The sequence below is a fragment of the Mus caroli genome, unplaced genomic scaffold, assembly GCF_978045245.1.
Source record: "Mus caroli unplaced genomic scaffold, Mus_caroli_1 scaffold_19, whole genome shotgun sequence".
Lineage (NCBI taxonomy): Eukaryota > Metazoa > Chordata > Mammalia > Rodentia > Muridae > Mus > Mus caroli.
The window spans coordinates 62,618,375-62,638,784 of NW_028227274.1; the positions used below are offsets into that span (position 1 = coordinate 62,618,375).

Below are 20,410 nucleotides of genomic sequence, written 5' to 3' on the forward strand. Positions count from 1 at the left end.
GGGGGGGGGCGAACCGAGCTGTCAGCCAAACGTGAAACGTCCGACCCCGCCCCTTCTATAGCCATTGGCAGCTGCTCAGAGAAGGTCTGCCTTTCGAGGCAGTTTCCACCACCGATTGGTTTCTCCTCGTGCCCATCGAGTACGGTCCCGCCCCGGGCCCGGGAGGATAGGTTGGCTGCTCCCGCAAGCGGCAGAGCCCTTCTGGACAGCTCCCGCTCACCCAAACAGAAGACGTCGGCGCCAGAGTGGGCTCGGACATGGCGAGGCAGCGCGCCCGCACAACCGGCGGGGCCCGGTGATCCCTCCCTCCTTCCCCACCCCCTCCCCTCTCCCGCACGCACGCCCTGTCCGCCCCCACCCCACCCCCACCCCGGGCGCGCCCGCCCGCAGCCCGGGGCACACACCCGCACGCACGCTCCCCCAGCACACACTCCCGCACTCCCAAGCCCGCCCCCCGAGCCCGTGGCCGAACCACGCCACGCGTGCCTAGCCAGCCCGCCGGCATCCCCCGCCGCTCCCACCGCCCCCGGGCCCCGATGGACTGAATGAAGGCTGCCTACACCGCCTATCGATGCCTCACCAAAGACCTAGAAGGCTGCGCCATGAACCCGGAGCTGACAATGGAAAGTCTGGGCACTTTGCACGGGCCGGTCGGCGGCGGCAGCGGCGGGGGCGGCGGCGGGGGCGGAGGGGGCGGGGGCGGGGGCCCGGGCCATGAGCAGGAGCTGCTGGCCAGCCCCAGCCCCCACCACGCGGGCCGCGGTGCTGCCGGCTCGCTGCGCGGCCCGCCGCCGCCAACCGCGCATCAGGAGCTGGGCACCGCAGCGGCGGCGGCAGCCGCGGCGTCGCGCTCGGCCATGGTCACCAGTATGGCCTCGATCCTGGACGGCAGCGACTACCGACCAGAGCTCTCCATCCCGCTACACCACGCCATGAGTATGTCCTGCGACTCGTCGCCGCCAGGCATGGGCATGAGCAACACCTACACTACGCTGACGCCGCTCCAGCCTCTGCCACCCATCTCTACGGTCTCAGACAAGTTCCACCACCCGCACCCTCACCACCATCCTCACCACCACCATCACCACCACCATCACCATCAGCGTCTGTCCGGCAACGTCAGTGGCAGCTTCACTCTCATGCGGGACGAGCGCGGGCTTCCGTCCATGAACAACCTTTACAGCCCTTACAAGGAGATGCCTAGTATGAGCCAGAGCCTGTCTCCATTGGCTGCCACGCCGCTGGGCAACGGGCTGGGTGGCCTTCACAATGCTCAGCAGAGCCTGCCCAACTACGGTCCGCCGGGCCATGACAAAATGCTCAGCCCCAATTTCGACGCGCACCACACTGCCATGCTGACCCGCGGTGAGCAACACCTGTCCCGAGGCCTGGGCACCCCGCCTGCGGCCATGATGTCTCACCTCAATGGCTTACACCACCCTGGCCACACTCAGTCCCACGGGCCAGTGCTGGCTCCTAGTCGTGAGCGGCCCCCTTCGTCCTCCTCGGGTTCTCAGGTGGCCACATCGGGGCAGCTGGAAGAGATCAACACCAAAGAGGTGGCCCAGCGTATCACCGCCGAGCTGAAGCGCTACAGCATCCCGCAGGCGATCTTCGCACAGAGGGTTCTATGCCGGTCTCAGGGGACTCTCTCCGACCTGCTCCGGAATCCCAAACCCTGGAGTAAACTCAAATCTGGCAGGGAGACCTTCCGCAGAATGTGGAAGTGGCTGCAGGAGCCCGAGTTCCAGCGCATGTCTGCCTTACGCCTGGCAGGTAAGCCCAAGAGCAGCCGGCAGCCAGCCTGCTGGGGAAACTGCCCCAGTGTGCTTGTGGGCTGGTCTGTGCGCGGGCTCTGCTAGTTAGCTTTTCTCCCTTCTCTATATCCGTCCCCTTCCTTCTTTTTCTTCCATTTTCACTTTCTCGTCTACCCTTATTTCCTCTCCTTTTTCATCTCTTGCTTTCACACTCCTTGACTCTGAGTTTTCATTGCCAGTACACCCCCTCCTTTCTTCTCTCTAATATCAGAGTGCCAACCTTTACCTCTCCTTCTTCAGTGCGAGGCGGGTCGGGACTCTTAGTGTCCCCTAGAAGCCCTGTTTTGGGGACTAGTGTCCCCTAGAAGCCCTGTCTTGAAGATTCTATAAGCCCTATTTTGGGGAGTCTAGAAGCCTTGTTTGGAGGACTAGTGTCCCCTAGAAGCCCTGTTTTGTGGACTAGTGTGCCCCAGAAGCCCTGTTTTGGGGACTCGCGACGTCCTGTTTGAGGAACTCAAAAAAAAAAAAAATCGAGAACAGCCCTCTGTCAAAAACCTGTGCACTTGAACTCCCAGGACAACAGATTTCAGTTTTCCACGATGCCTGGTCTCTTTATGTAGATGTTTTTGACTTGTTAGTGGGTTCTGATCCTTAGAAAAGAAAAAGTTCTTCACTCACCTCCTACCCACAAAAGCAGGCAAACTTCTTTAGTCATTGGCAGGAGGAGGTACATCCTCACAGCTACGAAAACTAACAGCCGATACACCCCCTGTGCCAGAACCTATCTGATGCTTTCGTGTTCACCCAAGGACTTTGTGACCCACCAAAAGAGTGGAGTCTGGCCAGCTCCTGTGTCACTGCCTACAGATAAGAGGGTGCAAAGACCAACGTTTGGGGCTGCCACAAACCTTCTCACCCACCCCACCGTCGCTTTGGGAAGAGGAGGGAAGAGACACCAGAGTGAAGAACTCACTGCCACACTCGGCTGTACCCCTTGCTGGGCTGCAAGCTTTTACTAGGGTTGGCTGAGGTTTGCTAGCTCTCCAGGAGAGGTTAGGGTGCTCTCGGAAAGAGGTGCGGAGAAATTAAGATGCGAGTTAGTTAAAGCTTCTTGGCCTCAGCAGGCTGTAAGTCCCGCCTTTGCTTTAAAGCGAGGGCTGATCGTACGCGTAGTGGAGTGGCGGGGAGGCCTGGCAGCCCCGCGGCAGGGGACCGGTCAACGCGCCGGTTACATTGTTCCGGAGCGGGCACGGCTCTCTGTGCCTCCTCTAGTGGCCAAGAGGCGAGGTACAGCCCTCTATTGTTCTAGGAACACTGTAACCTCCCGTGTGGGCGGTGGGTGCAAAAGCGAAAGGCGCAGCCTGGGCTGCGGCGGACACAGTTTCGAGCTTTTGTGCTCTCAGACCGGCCTCCCTCCCAGAGCTCTACGACTGCTCTGCCCCTAGGCCTGAACCGTGGACCCAGAGGCGCAAGGTGTCCAGACCTCCCACTGGTGAGGACATACAATACCCAGCTGCAAACATAGCTGGGTGACTTCTCAGTGCTTCTTGGTGCTCTAGAAAGATCAGCGTTGGCCTTAATTCGCATAAAACCCGTATTAGGGCTCGCAAGGTTCTGAATCCGGCGCTCACTAGCGCTCGATCTTCTAGTTCAGGTGTCCATTCCCGTCCCCCAAGACTTTCTTCCACCACCAAACCGGGTTTTGTGGGGTGCATCCTACCGTCGCCTAGCAGGACTAAGGGACATGTCCCGCGGCGTGACCACTGATCGGAGGGAGGAGGCGTTTCCACCTACAGCCCCCTCCTTTGCCCACTATTGGGTTTTGTTCACTACTCAGCAACCTCCTCTGTCAATCTAAAAGAAAAGAAAGAAAAGAGATTTCTTCCAGAGAACTCCCCTCAAAATCAGTGGACTGCGGACTGTTTTGAATGGAGTTCTATGTCTAATTTAACCTTTTTTCTAGTTTATTCTGCATCCTCTCTACACTCTCCTTGGATTTGCTCCTGGTCCCTAAAAAAAGATAAAGCTTTGCGAGCTGGAGCTGGAGGCGTAATGATTGCTCTCACTATGGTAACTCTTTGTTTTAGACTTCCCACTTCCCAATACTATAGGAACTCGAAGGGTCTCAAGCTTTGGTTGGTTTCCTGTGCTTGGGGGGCCAGAAGGAACTTAGCAGCTGCTCCTTGGGGTACAGTAAATGGCTCCGTGACAGCTGTTCCACTAAGGCCTATCTCAGAGCGCTGCCGCCCCCTCACGCCCGTCCGGCAAAGGACAGGGCTGTTTACAAACACTAGTGTTCTGTCTGTTTTGAAAGTTAAGCCTCCCCTTGCAACGAGCTTTCTACAGTGGATGAGGAAGAGTGTGGTACTCTCTCCTGGAGAGTTGCCTGGTGACTCCTGGAGGCAAGCCTTCCAGACCACAGACCACGCATCGTGATTTCCGGCGGGGATCGCAGCCAGGGAAAGTGCACTGAGGACCCGGCTTTGTTAAAACATTTAAATGTGAGTCTGTCTTATAACCTTAGGTGAAAGGGAACAAGAGCCTCTCCTTCCCCCCCCCTTTTTTTATCTGACCATTTTATCAGCAACTACAAGTGCGTTGAGTGGTTATATGAGGCTTTTCAGTATGGGGTCAGTAGATCAGTCCCTTCAGACACTGTGGCAAAAGCTGGGGACGGGTAAATAGGTATTACGCGCTCAGTAGAGTAGGGAACAGAATCGCACGGAGGAGAAAAGGGAGGCCTTTGATTGTTATTGATCGATGGGAAACCCCGCTGGGAAGCATCCGGGAGTCCAGGCCTTTGGAACCCTGGGGTTAAGCAAGTCAGCGACTCCCCAGGATGGCCGGCCCAGCCCTGCACCTTCAAAACCTGGGGCCACATCCGGCCACCCATTCACATTCTCTCTCTCTCTCTCTCTCTCTCTCTCTCTATATATATATATATATATATATATATATATATATATAAACATATTTAATATATAAATATATATAATATATATAAATATATATAATTTTGAGGCCCATCTGGACAAGAGTTGGCGGGACTCTCTGATTTGGCTACCATCTTCAAGCTCTATCTTTAGGTCAATATACCCAATCACCCGGAAAGCTGGATCTACTAGGCAGCCCATGAACCTTCCCAGTCGTTCTGCTGTGAATAGTCAGGCTCAGATATACAGCAGAGAGGACTCGGGACCAGGCTAGGGAGGTTCGGATCGTCCCAACATAGAAGTCAGGGAAAGAAACACCACACTCACTGGGTGGTGAGAATGGCTACTGGTAACAACTGGTCTAATAGGCTGGGAGTGGCCCAAGACGGGATCCCGCTGGGCCGTTCTTAGTATCCTGGCCCGGGGACAAACTCACGCAGGTCTGAGCACACTTTATCTGGCTTTGATCCTCAAGGGTCTCTGCACAGTGCACAAAAGCCAACTAGGAGGAACCTCGAGAGCTCCGAAAAGAACCCCTAGTTCATCGCTTGGTGGAGGAAAACCGAGACTTTAACGATGAGGAGTTATTATTATTATTATCATTATTATTCCCAACGCAGGAAAACTATAGCATGGATGCTATTGCCGTCATAACTGAGGTTTCTGCCTTCAGGGAGCGAGGCTTCGCTGTTGGCCCTCCCGGAGCAGTGCTCCAGTGCCAGCTCCGCTAAGACAGTGTGATCCTCTCGAGGAAGCAGCCCCCAGACAGACAGGAAAGAGTCCACTCAGTTCCGGAGGTGTTAAAGTCCTTAGCCAACTTGATGCGGTCGGGCCCACTTGACGCATTCCTCGGTGATGTGGTCAGATCATTGATTCCCCCCCATAGCTCCTGCCCAGGCATTCGTCCGTGCGCGTCTCCTGCCGCGCGGTACAGGTGCTTTTAGATGACCCGGGAGACAAGTTTTTGCTAAAATGAAGGGCGGCAAGTGAGCCTCCGCCACAACGTTCCTTCCGTTCCCCACTCAGCATTCCCGACCTTCTTGTTTGTCCAGTCCCGCACCCAACCCGCCTCTCCTAGGGCCTTAGTTTGGGGATCCGAGTTAGGAGGTCGAACCCAATACACTCCAGTGCAGAACAAACGGATCTGCTAGCTTGCTGGCTGATCGGATTAATAACTGTAAAGCTCACTACCCGGTGTTCCTTGCTGGTGTCAAGCCCCTAGTCCCCAAAGAACGCCTTCCTAACACAGATTGAGACGGACAGGAGCTTACTTGCAGAAGAAGGCGGGACGCGAGGGAGCTGAAGTGAGCCGAAGCTCGGAGAAGTATTCCAGGCCGCCGGGAGCCGTGGATTAGAGGGGCGGCGCATTTATTTTTATTCCAGGCTTTCCACAGTGTGGTTATGTCACTTTCTCAAACAAATGTGTATATGGAGGGAGATCGATGCTGATAATGTTTAGAAGATTAAAAGAGCATTAATGCTGGCAACAGTAACGTAAACGTGTGGACCCAGATTTCATTGATCTGGAACCTGATCCGGCGCGTTTCCAGTAAATCCGACGGCCGGCTCGCTCTTCCCAGAAGAGCGCTCGCCAGTGCCCAGGATCCCTGGCGCTCGGGCCACGCCAGCTGAGGCCCGGTTCTCAGGTCTGACCGCAACTCCTCCCGCGAGCAGCCCTTGGAGCCAGCTCCATTCTCGATAGGTTTTCTTGGCCTTGCACAGGGCTCCTGGGTCCCATTTACCCACCGCTGCGCGCTGCACTGTACAATCTCTGCACTACTTGAAGTAACAATTGGTGATCTTGATCTAAAACAACAACAACAAAACACCTTCGTCTTCCCTGCCCTTGATCATCGTACTTGTTCCAGCTTAATACTGGCTAGTGTTTCTCTCTCTCTCTCTCTCTCTCTCTCTCTCTCTCTCTCTCTCTCTCTCTCTCTCTCTCTCTCTCTCGTCCCTCCCTCCCTCCCTCCTTCCCTTCCTCCCTCCTTCCCTCCCTCTCTCCTTCTCTCCCTGCCTCCCATCCTCTCACTCCCTTTCTTCCCTCTCTCCATCAAAACCCTCCTGGAAAGCCTCTTAGTTTTGAAATTCGTTCTAGGTTAAGTTTAGATATGTGTCTAAAGCTGTCAGCGAACGCCGCTGCGCTTTAATGATCCAAGCACGGGCCCGGTCCTTTCAGGTTTCAGTACTAAGTAAGAGTTGCAGAGTTTGCACCCATGAGTTAGTTGGACTGTTGAACTCCGCCTCAGTACCAAAAACCGAGGAGGCGTCATCACTCAGAATGGCTGCTGTGAACTAATTGGTCAACCACTGGAAAGAGTTTGTCCTCTATCTTGACGTGCTGAGTCCTTAGGCAAGGTAACTAGGGGAACACCCACCCTACACTTTTCCACCTGACTCTGAGGTCACAGGCCCATCTTTGAGGGGGGTGGGAAAGCAGTTGCTCTGAGACATCCAAACCACCAGATAGAAAACTCTACAATTTTTTTCTTTCCAGCTATGGGTGAGGAGAAAGAACTATATTCTCAATCCCTTTTCTTGCTAAATGGTGGCTTGTTCTTTGGGAAGGAGCATTGACGGTGGGTGTGTGTGTGTGATAAATATATTCATATGTATGAATGAAATAATATTTTCCTTCAAGAGTGTCCTACACTTGATGGAAAGGGGTGTTTTCCTACTTTCTCCAGGAAAAAAAAATGGGGGAGGAGGAAGAAAAGAAGGTGTGTTAATCTTTTGTTTTGCTTTAAGTGTGGGAAAGGTCAGGTGGTAATGTCTTATCTTCCCAACAGTAGCTTTCCTTAAAACAAGGGAGCAAAGTGCCCTAGTCTCTAAAAGCCGCGTGGTCACAAGATTCCCGGAGGAGCATAGGTGGTTTCCTTTTGGAGTAGAAGGCAACTGGCCCACTATTCATAAGCTCTGGGTGACATCTGTCTTATCTGTCACCTCTCCCCTCTAGGAGGGCAGAGTAGGGTCCCTGTAGAGTGGAGCTCTTGGATTACCCCCCACCCCATTTAAAATCTAAACGGCAGGATTCCTGCTGAAATGTGTAGGGTGGGGATTAAATCGATTGTCCCACATTTTCTTTGTCTCTATAATGCCTTAGCAGCAGCTACATTCTTAAGTCAAGACTATGGAGACCCTGGACCCGCTTTACAGACATTCATTTAATGATCATCTCTGGGTACAAGAATAGCCCTCCCTTCCGGATTCGCTGGATTTAAAATACCCAATGTGCCCAAGGAAACCAGAGGACAGAGGAAGACAGCTCTGGGGAAGAAAGTATAGCTTAGGGCAATGGCTAGTAGCTAGGGTTGTCAGAAAAATGTCTTTGCAAAAAAGTGGTAGCGTCCTGAGGAATCTCCGGAGAAATGAAAACCTCAGAGGAAAAGCAGAGAGATTTAGTTTCTGGGTTCTTGCCAAAGGAAGAGAAACAAAGAAGGCATAAATAGAGATAATTGTCTGGATAAATGGCCCTGGGGAGGAGAATGAGACAGGGGTGCTTAGGCTTAAACTTCATGGGCACACTCTCCTCTCCGGGTAGTATTTGCTTTCATCCTTCTGGGGACTCTTTTCTCCCCCACTGAACTGAGGAATGTCATTTCCCTCAGAGGGTAACTTCTTCTTCAGAGCCGAACACAAGAAGAGGAAGTCTTGTGTGGTCCAGCCTGCCTGGTTCAGAGGCACCCCTGAGTGAGTGACTTCCTCCTGGTGAGAGACCGACCATGCCACTGCTCTTCAGCCCAGCCTTCCCTTCAGACAACCTTAGTGCCTCTGAGGGGGGTGTTGTGATTTCCAAGTGTCAGGCAAAGCAGTGACTGTGAAGATCACATGGGGTGTATTGGGGACTTACCTGGATATTCCTGACAGAACAGATGACAGAGCCCAGAGAGAGAGAGAGAGGTTGCTTCACTTGGGAAGTAGGATTCTTAGAGGCTCTGGGCACTTGTTATGAATAAAAGTACACACACATTTTCCTTGAGGGCCAGCAGGCTCTGCATGCCTCCTTGGGGGCACCTCTCACCACTTGGGGGTCCATTACTCTTTCGGTAGAAAGCAGACTTTGTTTGGGTTGGAAGCACACCTCCAGTGTAATTTAATCAGCATTAGACTTTTGGTTCCTGTAATCAAATATACATATACTTTCTCCTGTAGGAAGAAAAATTAATTTCTCTGTGACTGGTATCGACTCGAGATCGTTGTAATTTCTGGAAGGCATCGCATTTTTAAAAGGCAAACCGCCATTTTCGTGGTTTGCTTTGTCATGACCAAGAAGCCCCAGTTGCCACCTAAGGAAGGACAAACATGTGAGCCCTGACAGGATGCAAATGTTCAACCTCTCTCACTGCAGATATCTCAGCACAGCTTCTGTACTGTCGGCCTCTTAGATCTGTATTGATAAGAGGCTATATTGACTACCTCACCAGATCCCAGAACATGAGCTCTATATTGCCTGACATACTTACAGGAACCTGTCTGTCTTGCATTTTATGCCCCTCGTTGGAGAGGTCCCAAGCAGTGGAGTCTAGATGTGTATTAAGCCAGGTCTTGCTTGGTGGCTATTACCAGCAACTTCCCATTCAACCCTAGAGCATCTCCCTGGAGCAGCTTGGTCTCCCCACCTCCTAGGGTGAGACTTTGGGCTTTGCCCAAGCTGAGTCTGTTAGGGAATCTGTTGTAAACACAGATCCATTGATTTGCATTTGTCAGAGAGTAAAGTTAAACCAGTGAAGAGCGAAGCCCTTACCCTTTTATGCAGGGCCAGGGAAACCTTTCATATTGATCCTATTGATCCAACCTTTCCCTTTAAGGAAACCACATAGTTAAAGACCCTCGTTCAATAGATTTACCCTTCGTGCCTATGATATTCCTCTAAGTGTTCTCATCGAGGATAGCTGGGCATTAAGCCCACATTCCAAGCCAAACAAAAAATGAAAAGGGGGAGGGATGAAAGGGGAGGGGGCAGAAGGTGGAATTGTGGGAAGTAAAATTAAATCAGACCGAAATGTATAGTGACACAGCTGGCCGTGTTTTTGATCACTCCGAAATGACATGCAGAGATAAAGATAAATTAGATGCATTTAGCAACTCCCCTTCCTTTTTTTTCTCCCCCGCCCCACAAATGAAAGTCAGTTTCTATGCAAAGACTAACCAAGTCTTATGAACATCATTTCCTAACATAAGGTGATTTCAATCGAACCACTAACTTGGCTCATTTAAACCAGTTCGTATAAAAGCAGTGTTTCTGCCACAATAATTGTTGGTGGTTGGTTTGTGGGAAATCAAGAATAAAATCGGTCCCTACAGTTGCAGTATCTTGGACTCCATACATGATTGTGGACATCAAAACTGTTTAAGAAGAAGGGACTTAGAGCCATGGTGGTGGAAGCAGCAGCAGCCAGTTTAGGAATGGAGCACAGGGCTTCTCATAGAGCACTGTAGATGAAGTGGGAATTGCTACATACAGTTTAGAGCTCCTCCCACTCACAGATATGAAAATGAAAGTCCCTTTGTCCCTTGAATTACTGGCACAGTTCCATCCTTTCTTTCCTGGTCCTTTTTTGTTCCGTAAGTAACATCTATTTGTGATTTTTTTTTTCAACATGGCACACAGACTCTTCTCGATTGGCTATCTCTTAGATCGTTTTTGTACACTCATGTTTGTCTTATGTGATTGAAAAATATTAATGATTCTGTAGGTGAGCTAATGTATTTATCTGCAGAGTTGAGTTCAAAGGGCAGAGTTCAGCTATGGTTCAGGTTAATTGAACAGGAAGCAGTGGTCTCTCTAGGTTGTGTTGAACAAGGGGCTAGCCCCTTAAAATATCACTTTTAGCAAACACACAGTTTCACTGCCCTGATCCTGGAGTCTGATGTAAGGGGCTCCGATTGATTTGGGTTGCCTGTTAAAAAACAAAACAAAACAAAACAAAACAAAAGCCAAAAACACCCCAAAGCAAAGGGCAGCAACTGCAGCAAAATGCTCAGAGTCCCCCTCCGGGGGAAGAGTTTTCTCATTGGCTAATTGCTTTATTGGTAGCCTGACTTGCAGAGCAGCTGCAGGGGCCTAGATGAAGGCTTAGGCCCTGGAATAATGTGGTCCATTAGAACAGGGCAAGGCATTTTTTGTTTACTCAATTGGAGCTCCCTGCAAAGTGCCATTAACCCCAACCCAAATGTGTGTGCGCTGCAAAAGCCAAAGGTCACACTAGTCATCTGCTGGTGGAGCCAGCCTCTGCCCCTTGTCCAAGGGAGGGGGGGCATCTTGCTGGCACTGCCTTCTTTGGAGTTTGGCCCAGTCTCTTGGGCCTCTCCAGGGTTTTGACCAAAGCAAGCAGTTTCACCTCTTGTTTACATTTCCCAACTGCTGAATCATGTTATTGCTGATTAAACAGTTTTGATCCGAGCATGAGCGCATGCGTGTTCACTAACACACACACACACACACACTCTCTCTCTCTCTCTCTCTCTCCTCCCACTAACCCTCCCTAGTCTATTTATGTCCCCTCTATTACTGTGCGTTACAGTAAATAGAACTGTGCACACAGCGCTTTTAGCATAAACAGAGTATGGATACATTACTTGGATCAAGTAATAGGTACAGACTGGAGGAGGAGCAGAGTCAAGACTTGCTATGTAGATACCGGTAACTACAGTCCCCCCTGCTGGGACTCTCTGATCTGTAGTCAGCTTCACCTCACCCAAGGAAGGCCCCTTCCTTCACTTCCTGTCTCATATTGATGCCTCATTCCCTATCTTTCACATTGCTGCCTGCTGCTAACATTACCTTCTTAGATATATATCATAAGGGACTCTCCCATGATCCTTTGTGAATCTGGCCTCTGCTTCATTGTCAAGGAGAAACCAACCAACCATTCTACCAAGGATGAGGTCTTGGGTCATAGAGCAGTTGAGATAACAACATCCTGCTAAGTGGGGTGGTGTTTGGTGTGTGGGACCAAAGAGAAGTGGCCACCTATGGAAAGAGAATGGCGTAGTTGATGGTGCCAGAGAAGACCATGACTAATAAGCTGATCAACAAAGGTAAAATATTGTAAAGGAGACTAGAGAGGAGATACAGCGAGTGCGAGGGAGAGAAGAGCAAAGACCTGAGCCAATGAGGTGCACTTGAAGACTTAGGATGGAGCTGGCTGTAGCTTTATGGGACGTAGCTGTTTCCAACATCACCTCCGGTCCACCCAGCCAGGAGCCTCACCCTCCAGCAGAGCCTGTGGGTGGGTTGCAGCCTCCACACCTAAAGAGATTCAGCACCTTGAACAGCGCCATGGAGTGGGGGGGCGGGGGGGGCCTCCAGCTGCGTGCCTGACTCCAGGACCCTCCCCCTAGGCCAAAGAGTGGGGATGGGTTAAAGTCTGAGTAGGGACATCATTCCAGCCCTGTAGATTTATGTGTCCAGAGGGAGCGGGAGTGGGGACGATAAGGCCTCAGATTTTCCTTGTGTTGGATGGTTTCTTGGAAAAACAAACAAGAAAACCCACCTTGTCTCCCAACAGGGAAGAGCAGGAAGTCTGTGCGAGAAGGCAGGGTGGGGTTGTCCAGCTGTAGTTTTTTTCTCCATGTCAATTTTTTTTTCCAAAGGCAATGATTGACATTCTCAACGTGGCTCTTAAGATCTAGGATTTCTTCTAAGTTGCCCCTTTCCCCCCAGATACATATGCAAATGAGTGCTTCAGCTCTCTACCTGTGGGCTGCTGGTTTTTTGAAAACACAAGCCTCTTCATGTTAAGCAGTATTCTCACACTGAGTCAGCAGCAATGTTCCAGAGACCCAACTATAAGACAGCAGCTCATATAAACCCCAAGTCCAAGTTTAGCTGCTCAATTGTCACTGGAGATGGGGCTGTGTTTAAGGAGATATTTACTTCTAGATACTCCCCCAACACAGAAAGAGCCAAAATGCTGAGGCTACTTGGTAGAAGGCAAGAGCTGGCTTTAGGTGCTGACTTCTGACTCTGTCTGGCCTTTGGTACTCAGGAGCAGGGGAGTCCCATCAGTCAATAACTGGACATAATTTGCATCTTTCTGGCTTTTAGTAAAATATCTCGAGTTCCTCAAGCTAATTAACATGTAAAACCCTCTTTTCCTTTATTTTAAGGAATTCTAGTCCTGGCCTAATCTATTACTAAGTTGGGGAGGCAGAGCCTAGTGACAGAAGAGTCTCTGTCATAAGAAGGCCAATGGCATAATACAGGAGTTTCTTTTCCTCTGGCAATTCTTTTTAAAGTCGTAGGTGGCTCTTTAGGAAGATAGCTGGTCATATCTAAAAACTAGTTTTTAAAAGCTCTGACTAAAGTGGTTCCTTCAAACTGTATAATCTCAGTGTTCAGACTCCCTTTCTAAGCAGGTATTGGGTTATACTTTTGAAATCTTTTCAGGTAAAAACATTGATAGTCAGCATAGCCATTTAAATCTCTCTTCTCTTCTTTCTCCCTCTCTCCCTCTCCCTCTCTCCCTCCCTCTCTTCCTCCCTCTCTTCCTTTTTCCCTCTCTCTTCCTCTCTCCTTCTCTCTCTCCCTCTCTCTCTACTCCTCCCCCTTACCCCCTCCCCCTCCCCCCTCCCCCACTCTCTCACTGAGTACACTTCTCAGCCTCTACTCCAGCCTCCTCTCACTGTGTCCTTCTAGAGCAGTTTCCCCTGGGCTGTGTGATTCTCTTCACTAGTGACACTCAGCATTGAAGAGCTTTCTTTTTTAATATTTTAATCTAAACTTTGAGATAGAATACAAAATAATGAGTTTCACTGTAACATTTTATAAATGTATGACATTATACTTTGTTCTTATTCGTCTCCTCAGCACCTTCCCTTTCTCTCTCCCTGTCTCTCAAAAGCTCCCTTCTTCCATATCAAACAGTCCCTTTCATTTCTTTTGCCCACACTAACTTTAGTCTTCTCTACTCCTCTTTCTTCTTCATGCTCTATGTGCGTGTGTGTTTTTGTGTGGGTGTGGGTCTCTGTGTGTTGCTTAAGTATGCTTGTTTTGTATTAGTGTATGTCTGTATGCATGTGTATGTGTCTGTGTGTGTCTGTGTAGTTGTGTGAGTGCATGTGTTTTTGTGTGAGGGTGTTTGTTTTGTATTAGTGTGTGTCTGTATGTTTGTGTGTCTGTGTGGTTGTGTGAATGCATGTGTGGTTGTGTGTTTGTTTTGTATTAGTGTGTCTGTGTGTGTGTATGTATGTCTGTGTGTTTGCGTGGTTATGTGAGTGCATGTGTGTTTGTGTGAGTGTGTTTGTTTTAGTGTGTCTGTATGTGTGTGTGTATGCCTATGTGTGTGTATTTGTGTGTGTGCATGTGTGTCTCTGTGTGTATGTACACACATGTAAATCTAGATTCCTCTCCAACAAGTGCAGCAGTAAACATACTTGTGCAGTATCTCTGTAGTCCAAGGATCTGGAATCCTTCAGGTATGCTCAGGAGTGGGATAGCTGGACAACGTGGTAGTTTTACGACACACCCAGAATGACTCCATAGATAGATCTGACTGGGGTGGCAAGCAATGAAGAAAACACAACACAAACACACAGAGATGCTGGGATTGGTTGGTCTAGGCTTTTGGTTGGAGAAAGCATGGCATTCCTGAAACACAGGGTGTTTATGGCCTAGAGCTGAACTGGGTGGCAGCATTTCACACAGAGTTGAGCAAGGAGGTGGGGTTTGGGCTGTTCAGCTGGAACAAGGGAACAGGTTTAGCTAATTGTGGTATGAGCAGCCTCTATAGGGAGCAGTGTTCTGGCTGTAAATCTCTAGGGGGGAAAGCTATGGTGGACATTGTTTGCACACACTACCAACATCTACACAGAGACCAGAAGGGAAGGCTTTGCCATTTCCACATGGATCTGAAGCTCTTGGGTCCTTGACATGGTCAGCCCATGTCAACATACCCCAACTCCAACCCTCACGCACTCAATTTTCTACAGTCTGTTTTCAGGGGTCTTGGGGGAAGTAGGGCAGGGGGCGCCACACTGATGTCTGCTGCGGTCTTGCTAGTTTGAAATCTCTTCAGCAGTTCATAAGGGTCCCTCTTTCCCCATATCCTCTCTGGTGTTCACTACCCTGTGTCTCCTTCAGGAAAGCCACTTGGACTGGGGTGAAATGGAATCACAATGTAGTTTTAGTTTGCATTTTCTCGATGGCTAAGGGGATTGAACACTTTTCAAATATTAATTGGCCATATGTGTCTCCTCACCTCACTCAGGAAGATCATATCAATGTGATTATCTCCCAATACTGAGGACTTCAGGTCTCTCTCCAGCCCTGGTATCTCTCTCCCTCTCTCTGAAGCCCCAGGAACCTGTTTCCATCTGTGTTGGATCATCTTGGCCTAACTGGCTGCAAACACAAGTCTGTCTTTGAGAGATCTCATTTGCTCGTGCTTCAGCCTTCCTCGCCACCATTGAATCTGAGAGTTTTATTCAGTCTTCGAATAACAATAACATGTGTACAAACTTTTAATATACAAGTCAGGATATCAGCTGTTCCTTCCTCTTCCTCCTCCTCCTCCTCCTCTTCTTCCTCCTTCTCCTCCTCCTCCTTTTCCTTCTCCTCCTCCTTCCCTTCCTCCTTCTCCTTCTTCTCCTCCTCCTCTTCCTCCTCCTCCCTTTCCTCTTTCTCCTTCTCCTTCTTCTCCCCTTCCTCCCCTTCCTCCTCCTCCTCTTCCCCTTCCTCCTTCTCCTCCTCCTCCTTCTCCTTCTTTTTCCATCTGTCAACCAAAAATTGGCCATGTTCAGATCCCTGAGTGGAACACACTGCCCCTGTGTGTTCTGATCTGTGATTTCCTCCCATTATAGTCCCATACATTCGCTCTGGGTTAAACACAAGCTGCCCTAGCTCCTCAAACACCAGACTAATGTTTTGGCCCAGAGTGTTTCCCCCTCACTCAGTGGACTGAACCCAACTTCCGGTCTTGGCTCTAGGAAGTGTTCCCTGGTCTCCTAAATTGGGATACCTGTGAGCCGCCCTTCCTGTTGCGTTTGGAACACAGCACAGACCACCTTTAGGTTCACTTGGCAGTGTGACCCTATTTGACTAAGTTTGAGAGAACAGAGGCTAGATACATACACTAGGCCAATAAATATTTGTGACTACATTTAGAAATACCTTATAAGATACTTCTTCTGACCATTGTAGACACCGCTGAGTTATTGCATAATATTCTGGGGAGGGAACTTAATCAGAGTTGTCACATCATTTAGAAGTATTGAGTATTTTTTCATCATCAAGTTCTCACCTGTACCATTAATGAAGATTAATTTTTAAGGGAATTGTAGAGTTAAATCTTAACCAGGACTTCAGATCACAGCAGTGAAACAAGGAATACAGAGTAACAAACACTTGACAGAGGGATCCATTTCCCCGTGCCTCTCTCCCCTAGGTAACCAGCTCTAGCCCGCAGTCCTGCTTCCGGTCATGCGGTCATGCGCAGTCCTGCTTATCAAGCCCGTGTTTTCGCATAACTGCGTTCCCCACCTCGGATGCCTCCCCTCTTCTCCTTCTTCGTCCTTCCTCACCTCCTCCATTCTTCCTTAATGATGTCATTCCAGCTGAGTTAACCCTGCACATCTAAATATAGTCATCTGCCCAGACAGCACACTATGGCTCCTTAGCTCATCTTACCATCCTCTTTCGTTCCCCTCCCCCACTGTGGCTCCCCATTCTGTGGCTGCGGGGGAGGGGGCAAGGCGGGGGAAGTCATATCTTTGTTGCCCCCCACTGCCGTCTGTGGCCATCCCCACAGCAGTGTTTTTCCCATCCCTCTGGACTTTAGCATCTATGAAGTGCAGTCATCCTGAGAGTAGGTTGTGTGTGTTTGCACACGTCTCTTGTTGCTCCTTTCCTTTTCCTTTGTCATCACAGAGGATTGAACCCATGGCCTTACACATGCCAAGCATCTACAACTGAGCTGTAGGCCCAGCCCTTGTAAGCTTTCTAGCAGCTCTTCAAAAACTTGTCTTCTTTTTTAGAGGTGGTGAGATAATTGATAGAAATATTCGCTTATGTAATTAAAAAAAAAATCGATTTCAGTGTTAACCTGCAGTTAGACATAAGCCAGTCTAAGTGGGTCAAATGGTAGCTTGGTTACTGGTAAAGGCTGTTTTGCCTCAATTCAAAGCTGGAAAGGCTGTTTTGCCTCAATTCACACCTTGGAGCAGCAGAGCCAGAAGCCTAGTTAGCAAACCAGAGGGACTGACTTGTAAATCATTTTAATTATCAGTAGCCTAAGTTTATATTTAAATCCCGAGGCTAGGAACATAGGACCATCCATTTCCTAGTTAGTGAGCCCCACCTGAGGCACTGTCTCTTCTAGGCTGCTAGGGGTTAAAAGAAACATCCCCCTCCTCCTCCTGTCCCCTCCTTCTGTCCCCTCCTCCTGCCCCTCCTCCTCTTGTCCCCTCCTCCTCCTGCCCCTCCTGCTCCTCCTTCTCCTCCTTTCTTCTTTCTCTTCTTGCTGATCATATATATATATATATATATATATATATATATATATATATATATATAATATCTATTTATTGACTTTGTGTATCTGTGGTGTGAGTTTGGGTGCACGTGAGCACACACATGTGCTGTGATGTGGATGGAAGTCAGAGGACAACTTGTGGAATTTGGTTCATTGTCTTCTACCATGTGGGTCTCAGGGGCCATCTTGCTGGCCCTTCCCCTGACTGATCTTACAGAGACAGTAAGAGTAGCAGGTGCACAGTGCAGTGATCCTTGGGCTTAGAATCACACAGGCTCAGGTATGTAACTCTGCCTTTGCATAATTCTAACTTAATCTCCATGAACCTCTGTTTTCTCCTCTATAAAATGGGAATAATATGTCCACCATGGAGAGCACACATATTAGACTTGACGGTAACTGTTGGGTAACAGAAAAATGTATCTTCACGGTTTCCTCACAGAAACCCCGGCCGCGGATGACCCAAGAGGCAAAATGCCTTCGGGTGTTGAGGGGAAAGAAAATATAAGAAGAATGAATTTTATTGATACATTGATAGTAAATATACAAAAATATGTGTCCATATTGATACTGTTGGACAGTAAATATATGAAATACATCACCTCCAGACTCGTGACCTGACACCTAACACTTATCTCTCATGTATCTACAGGAACTAGCTAATATAGGCTGGTCCCAGATGGGTCTGCCCGTGCGCTATAACGGCAGAGCTAAAATATTTGGACAGTAACGATCTCTGTCCTCCCACGAAGGAAAGCGAGTCACATGGCTGAACCCAGAGATAGAGGGGAGGCCATTATTGGGTTACACGGCAAAAGTATACAGAAGAAAACGAGGGACTGAAGTTTTCAAATCTGTTTTGGTACTCCACCTCCCGACACATATTTTGACTCATTTGTTCACATAGGAAGACACTCTCTTAGTGACATATGAACATCAAGGGATGTCTACTAGAATAACACTAAGGTGTCAGCAAAGGGAAGGTAAAGGTGGAAGCAGACACATTTGATATCCATAAGGACCGAAACTAAGCCTTGGGTGCTGTGCCAATGTAGGACACGCCTGACCTTCTCTCCTTGGATCACAGCAGCCAGAGACCTCCAAGATTTGCCCTGCTTTCTGTTCTCCTTAGCCTGCTACAATGCCTGAGGCATGGTTAGTTAACACTCAGGAACTGCATGTGGCTAAATGACGCCAAGGTCACACAGCTCTGGTGTGTTCTGGGTGTTGATAGGAGTAGAGTTTCCTTCCAGCTACTACTAGAGGATTTTGTATGGCTGGCTATGTATTTTATGGTTGTTTATTTGGGGAGTTAGAACACGGTTATTCTGCATTGATAAAACCAAAACAAAGATGCAGAAGCTGTGTACAGTTTTACGATGACTACAGAAGCATTTGGAGGCAGTATCCAAAAGACATACTATATTCACTTATAAGTCTACAAGTGTCTCAAATTTTGTTTTGTGTTTGAGCCGCAGGTTCTACTTCTGGACCGTACTTTTTGTTGTTGTTGTTTTTGTTTTTTGTTTGTTTGTTTGTTTTGTTTTGTTTTGTTTTTCTGAGACAGGGTTTCTCTGTCTAGCCCTGGCTGTCCTGGAACTCACTTTGTAGACCAGGCTGGCCTCGAACTCAGAAATCCGCCTGCCTCTTCCTCCCAAGTGCTGGGATTAAAGGCGTGTGCCACAATCACCCGGCAGGACCGTACTTTTTTATGGTAAGCAGGATTAAAAAAAAAAAAAAAGTCGAGTGTTTTGTCACAATTCTCAGTACAGGTGTTAAAGGATGTCTCCCATTAGTGAGCATGCCCCAGATAGCGTGTTCATTTGCATTTTCTTCTCTGCCTGTCTCCTAATGGTCTGGTACACAGAGCTACTTGAGCTGATTTATAAGGATGTCAGCTGCTTCCATTTGTGCATACCTCATTCAGAGAGGCGATCCCATTGATTTCCAAGACCTGCATTCCGGAACCTGATACTAGCATGGATGTTTCAGGTGCTCTCACCCACTGGCTGAAAAAAAGAAAACACTTTAAACCCCTAGAAGTGATTTTGACAAACATATCACCATGCTCTATATAACTCCCATAATTAAATACTCTTTACTTCAGGATCTATTTAAAATTAAATTGGAAAATATTTTCAAGTTCCACCGGGTAGATAACTTTGTTCTACTTACGTAGGAAATGATAAGATACACAGCCCCCTTTCCCAGGTGACCTTGCTTGCTTCTCTGTTGCTATGGTAAACACCATATCTGCACGAAGCAGCTTGGGGGAGGAAAGAGTTTATTTGCCTTACAGGTTATAACCCATCATCAAGAAAAGCCAGGCCAGATGCTCAAGGCAAGAACCCAAAGTCAGGAACTGAAGTAGAGAGCATGAAGGAACGCTGCTTACTCACTTTACTGATTTACTCTTTTGTTTGTTTGTTTGTTCGTTTGTTTTTTCGAGACAGGGTTTCTCTGGGTAGCCCTGACTGTCCTGGAACTCACTCTGTAGACCAGGCTGGCCCAAAACTCAGAACTCTACCTGCCTCTGCCTCCCAAGTGCTAGGATTAAAGGCGTTAAATATACAGCCCAGGCCACCTGCCTAGGGATGGTGTCGCCCACAGTGGGCTGGGTGGCCTGACATCAATTAGCAATTAAGTAAATGCTCACAAGTCAATCTGGTAGAGGCAGTTCCTCAATTGAGATTCCTTATTTCCCAATATGTCTAGGTTTGTGTCAAGTTGATGAAAACAACCAGAACGTCAGGAATGCAAAAGGGCTTCAGCTTTAGTCACAAAAGGGCTTCAGCTTTAGTCGCAAATGCCGCCTCATTCTATTAAGCTTGTCTCCCTTGGCATTCAAAAGTCTTTGTGCCTGCAGCCTACTTGGTGCTTAGTGTTACAATTTGTAATTGTTTTCATAGGACTCTTATTTGGTACAAGAGATGTGAATCTCAATGTCCCTCCATCTTTGGAAAAGAGACACAGGGATAGCCTTATCTCTGGGCCTGGCCTCCTGCAAGCAATTCTCTTCCTTTATCCTGGAACTCACTGAGATAACCATTCCATTGGTCCTCTTTGGTGTTAGCAATGTGATTGGAGCGCTGGCCTTCCTTAAGCACTGGATCAATACTTTCAAAATAGTCCCAAAGAAGTACACTGTTCCTTTCCATTTGGATACTTTAGAATAGTCAGTCTTATAAACTCTTTAAGGCTTAGTGTATTTGTCTCTGGGCTTAGACAAGGTCCATGGATGCATATA

General features: G+C 48.6%; 1 protein-coding gene across 1 annotated transcript in view; it reads left to right on the top strand.

The window, feature by feature from the left end:
- Window positions 1–365: 365 nt before the first annotated feature.
- Window positions 366–20,410, top strand: part of Onecut2 (one cut homeobox 2) — a 58,009-nt gene continuing 37,964 nt past the window's right edge. Inside the window, exon 1 of the mRNA XM_021151099.3 lies at window positions 366–1,776. Coding sequence (XP_021006758.1) covers window positions 546–1,776 — 1,231 coding nt within the window. The 5' untranslated portion in view covers window positions 366–545. The remainder of the gene's footprint in view (window positions 1,777–20,410) is intronic.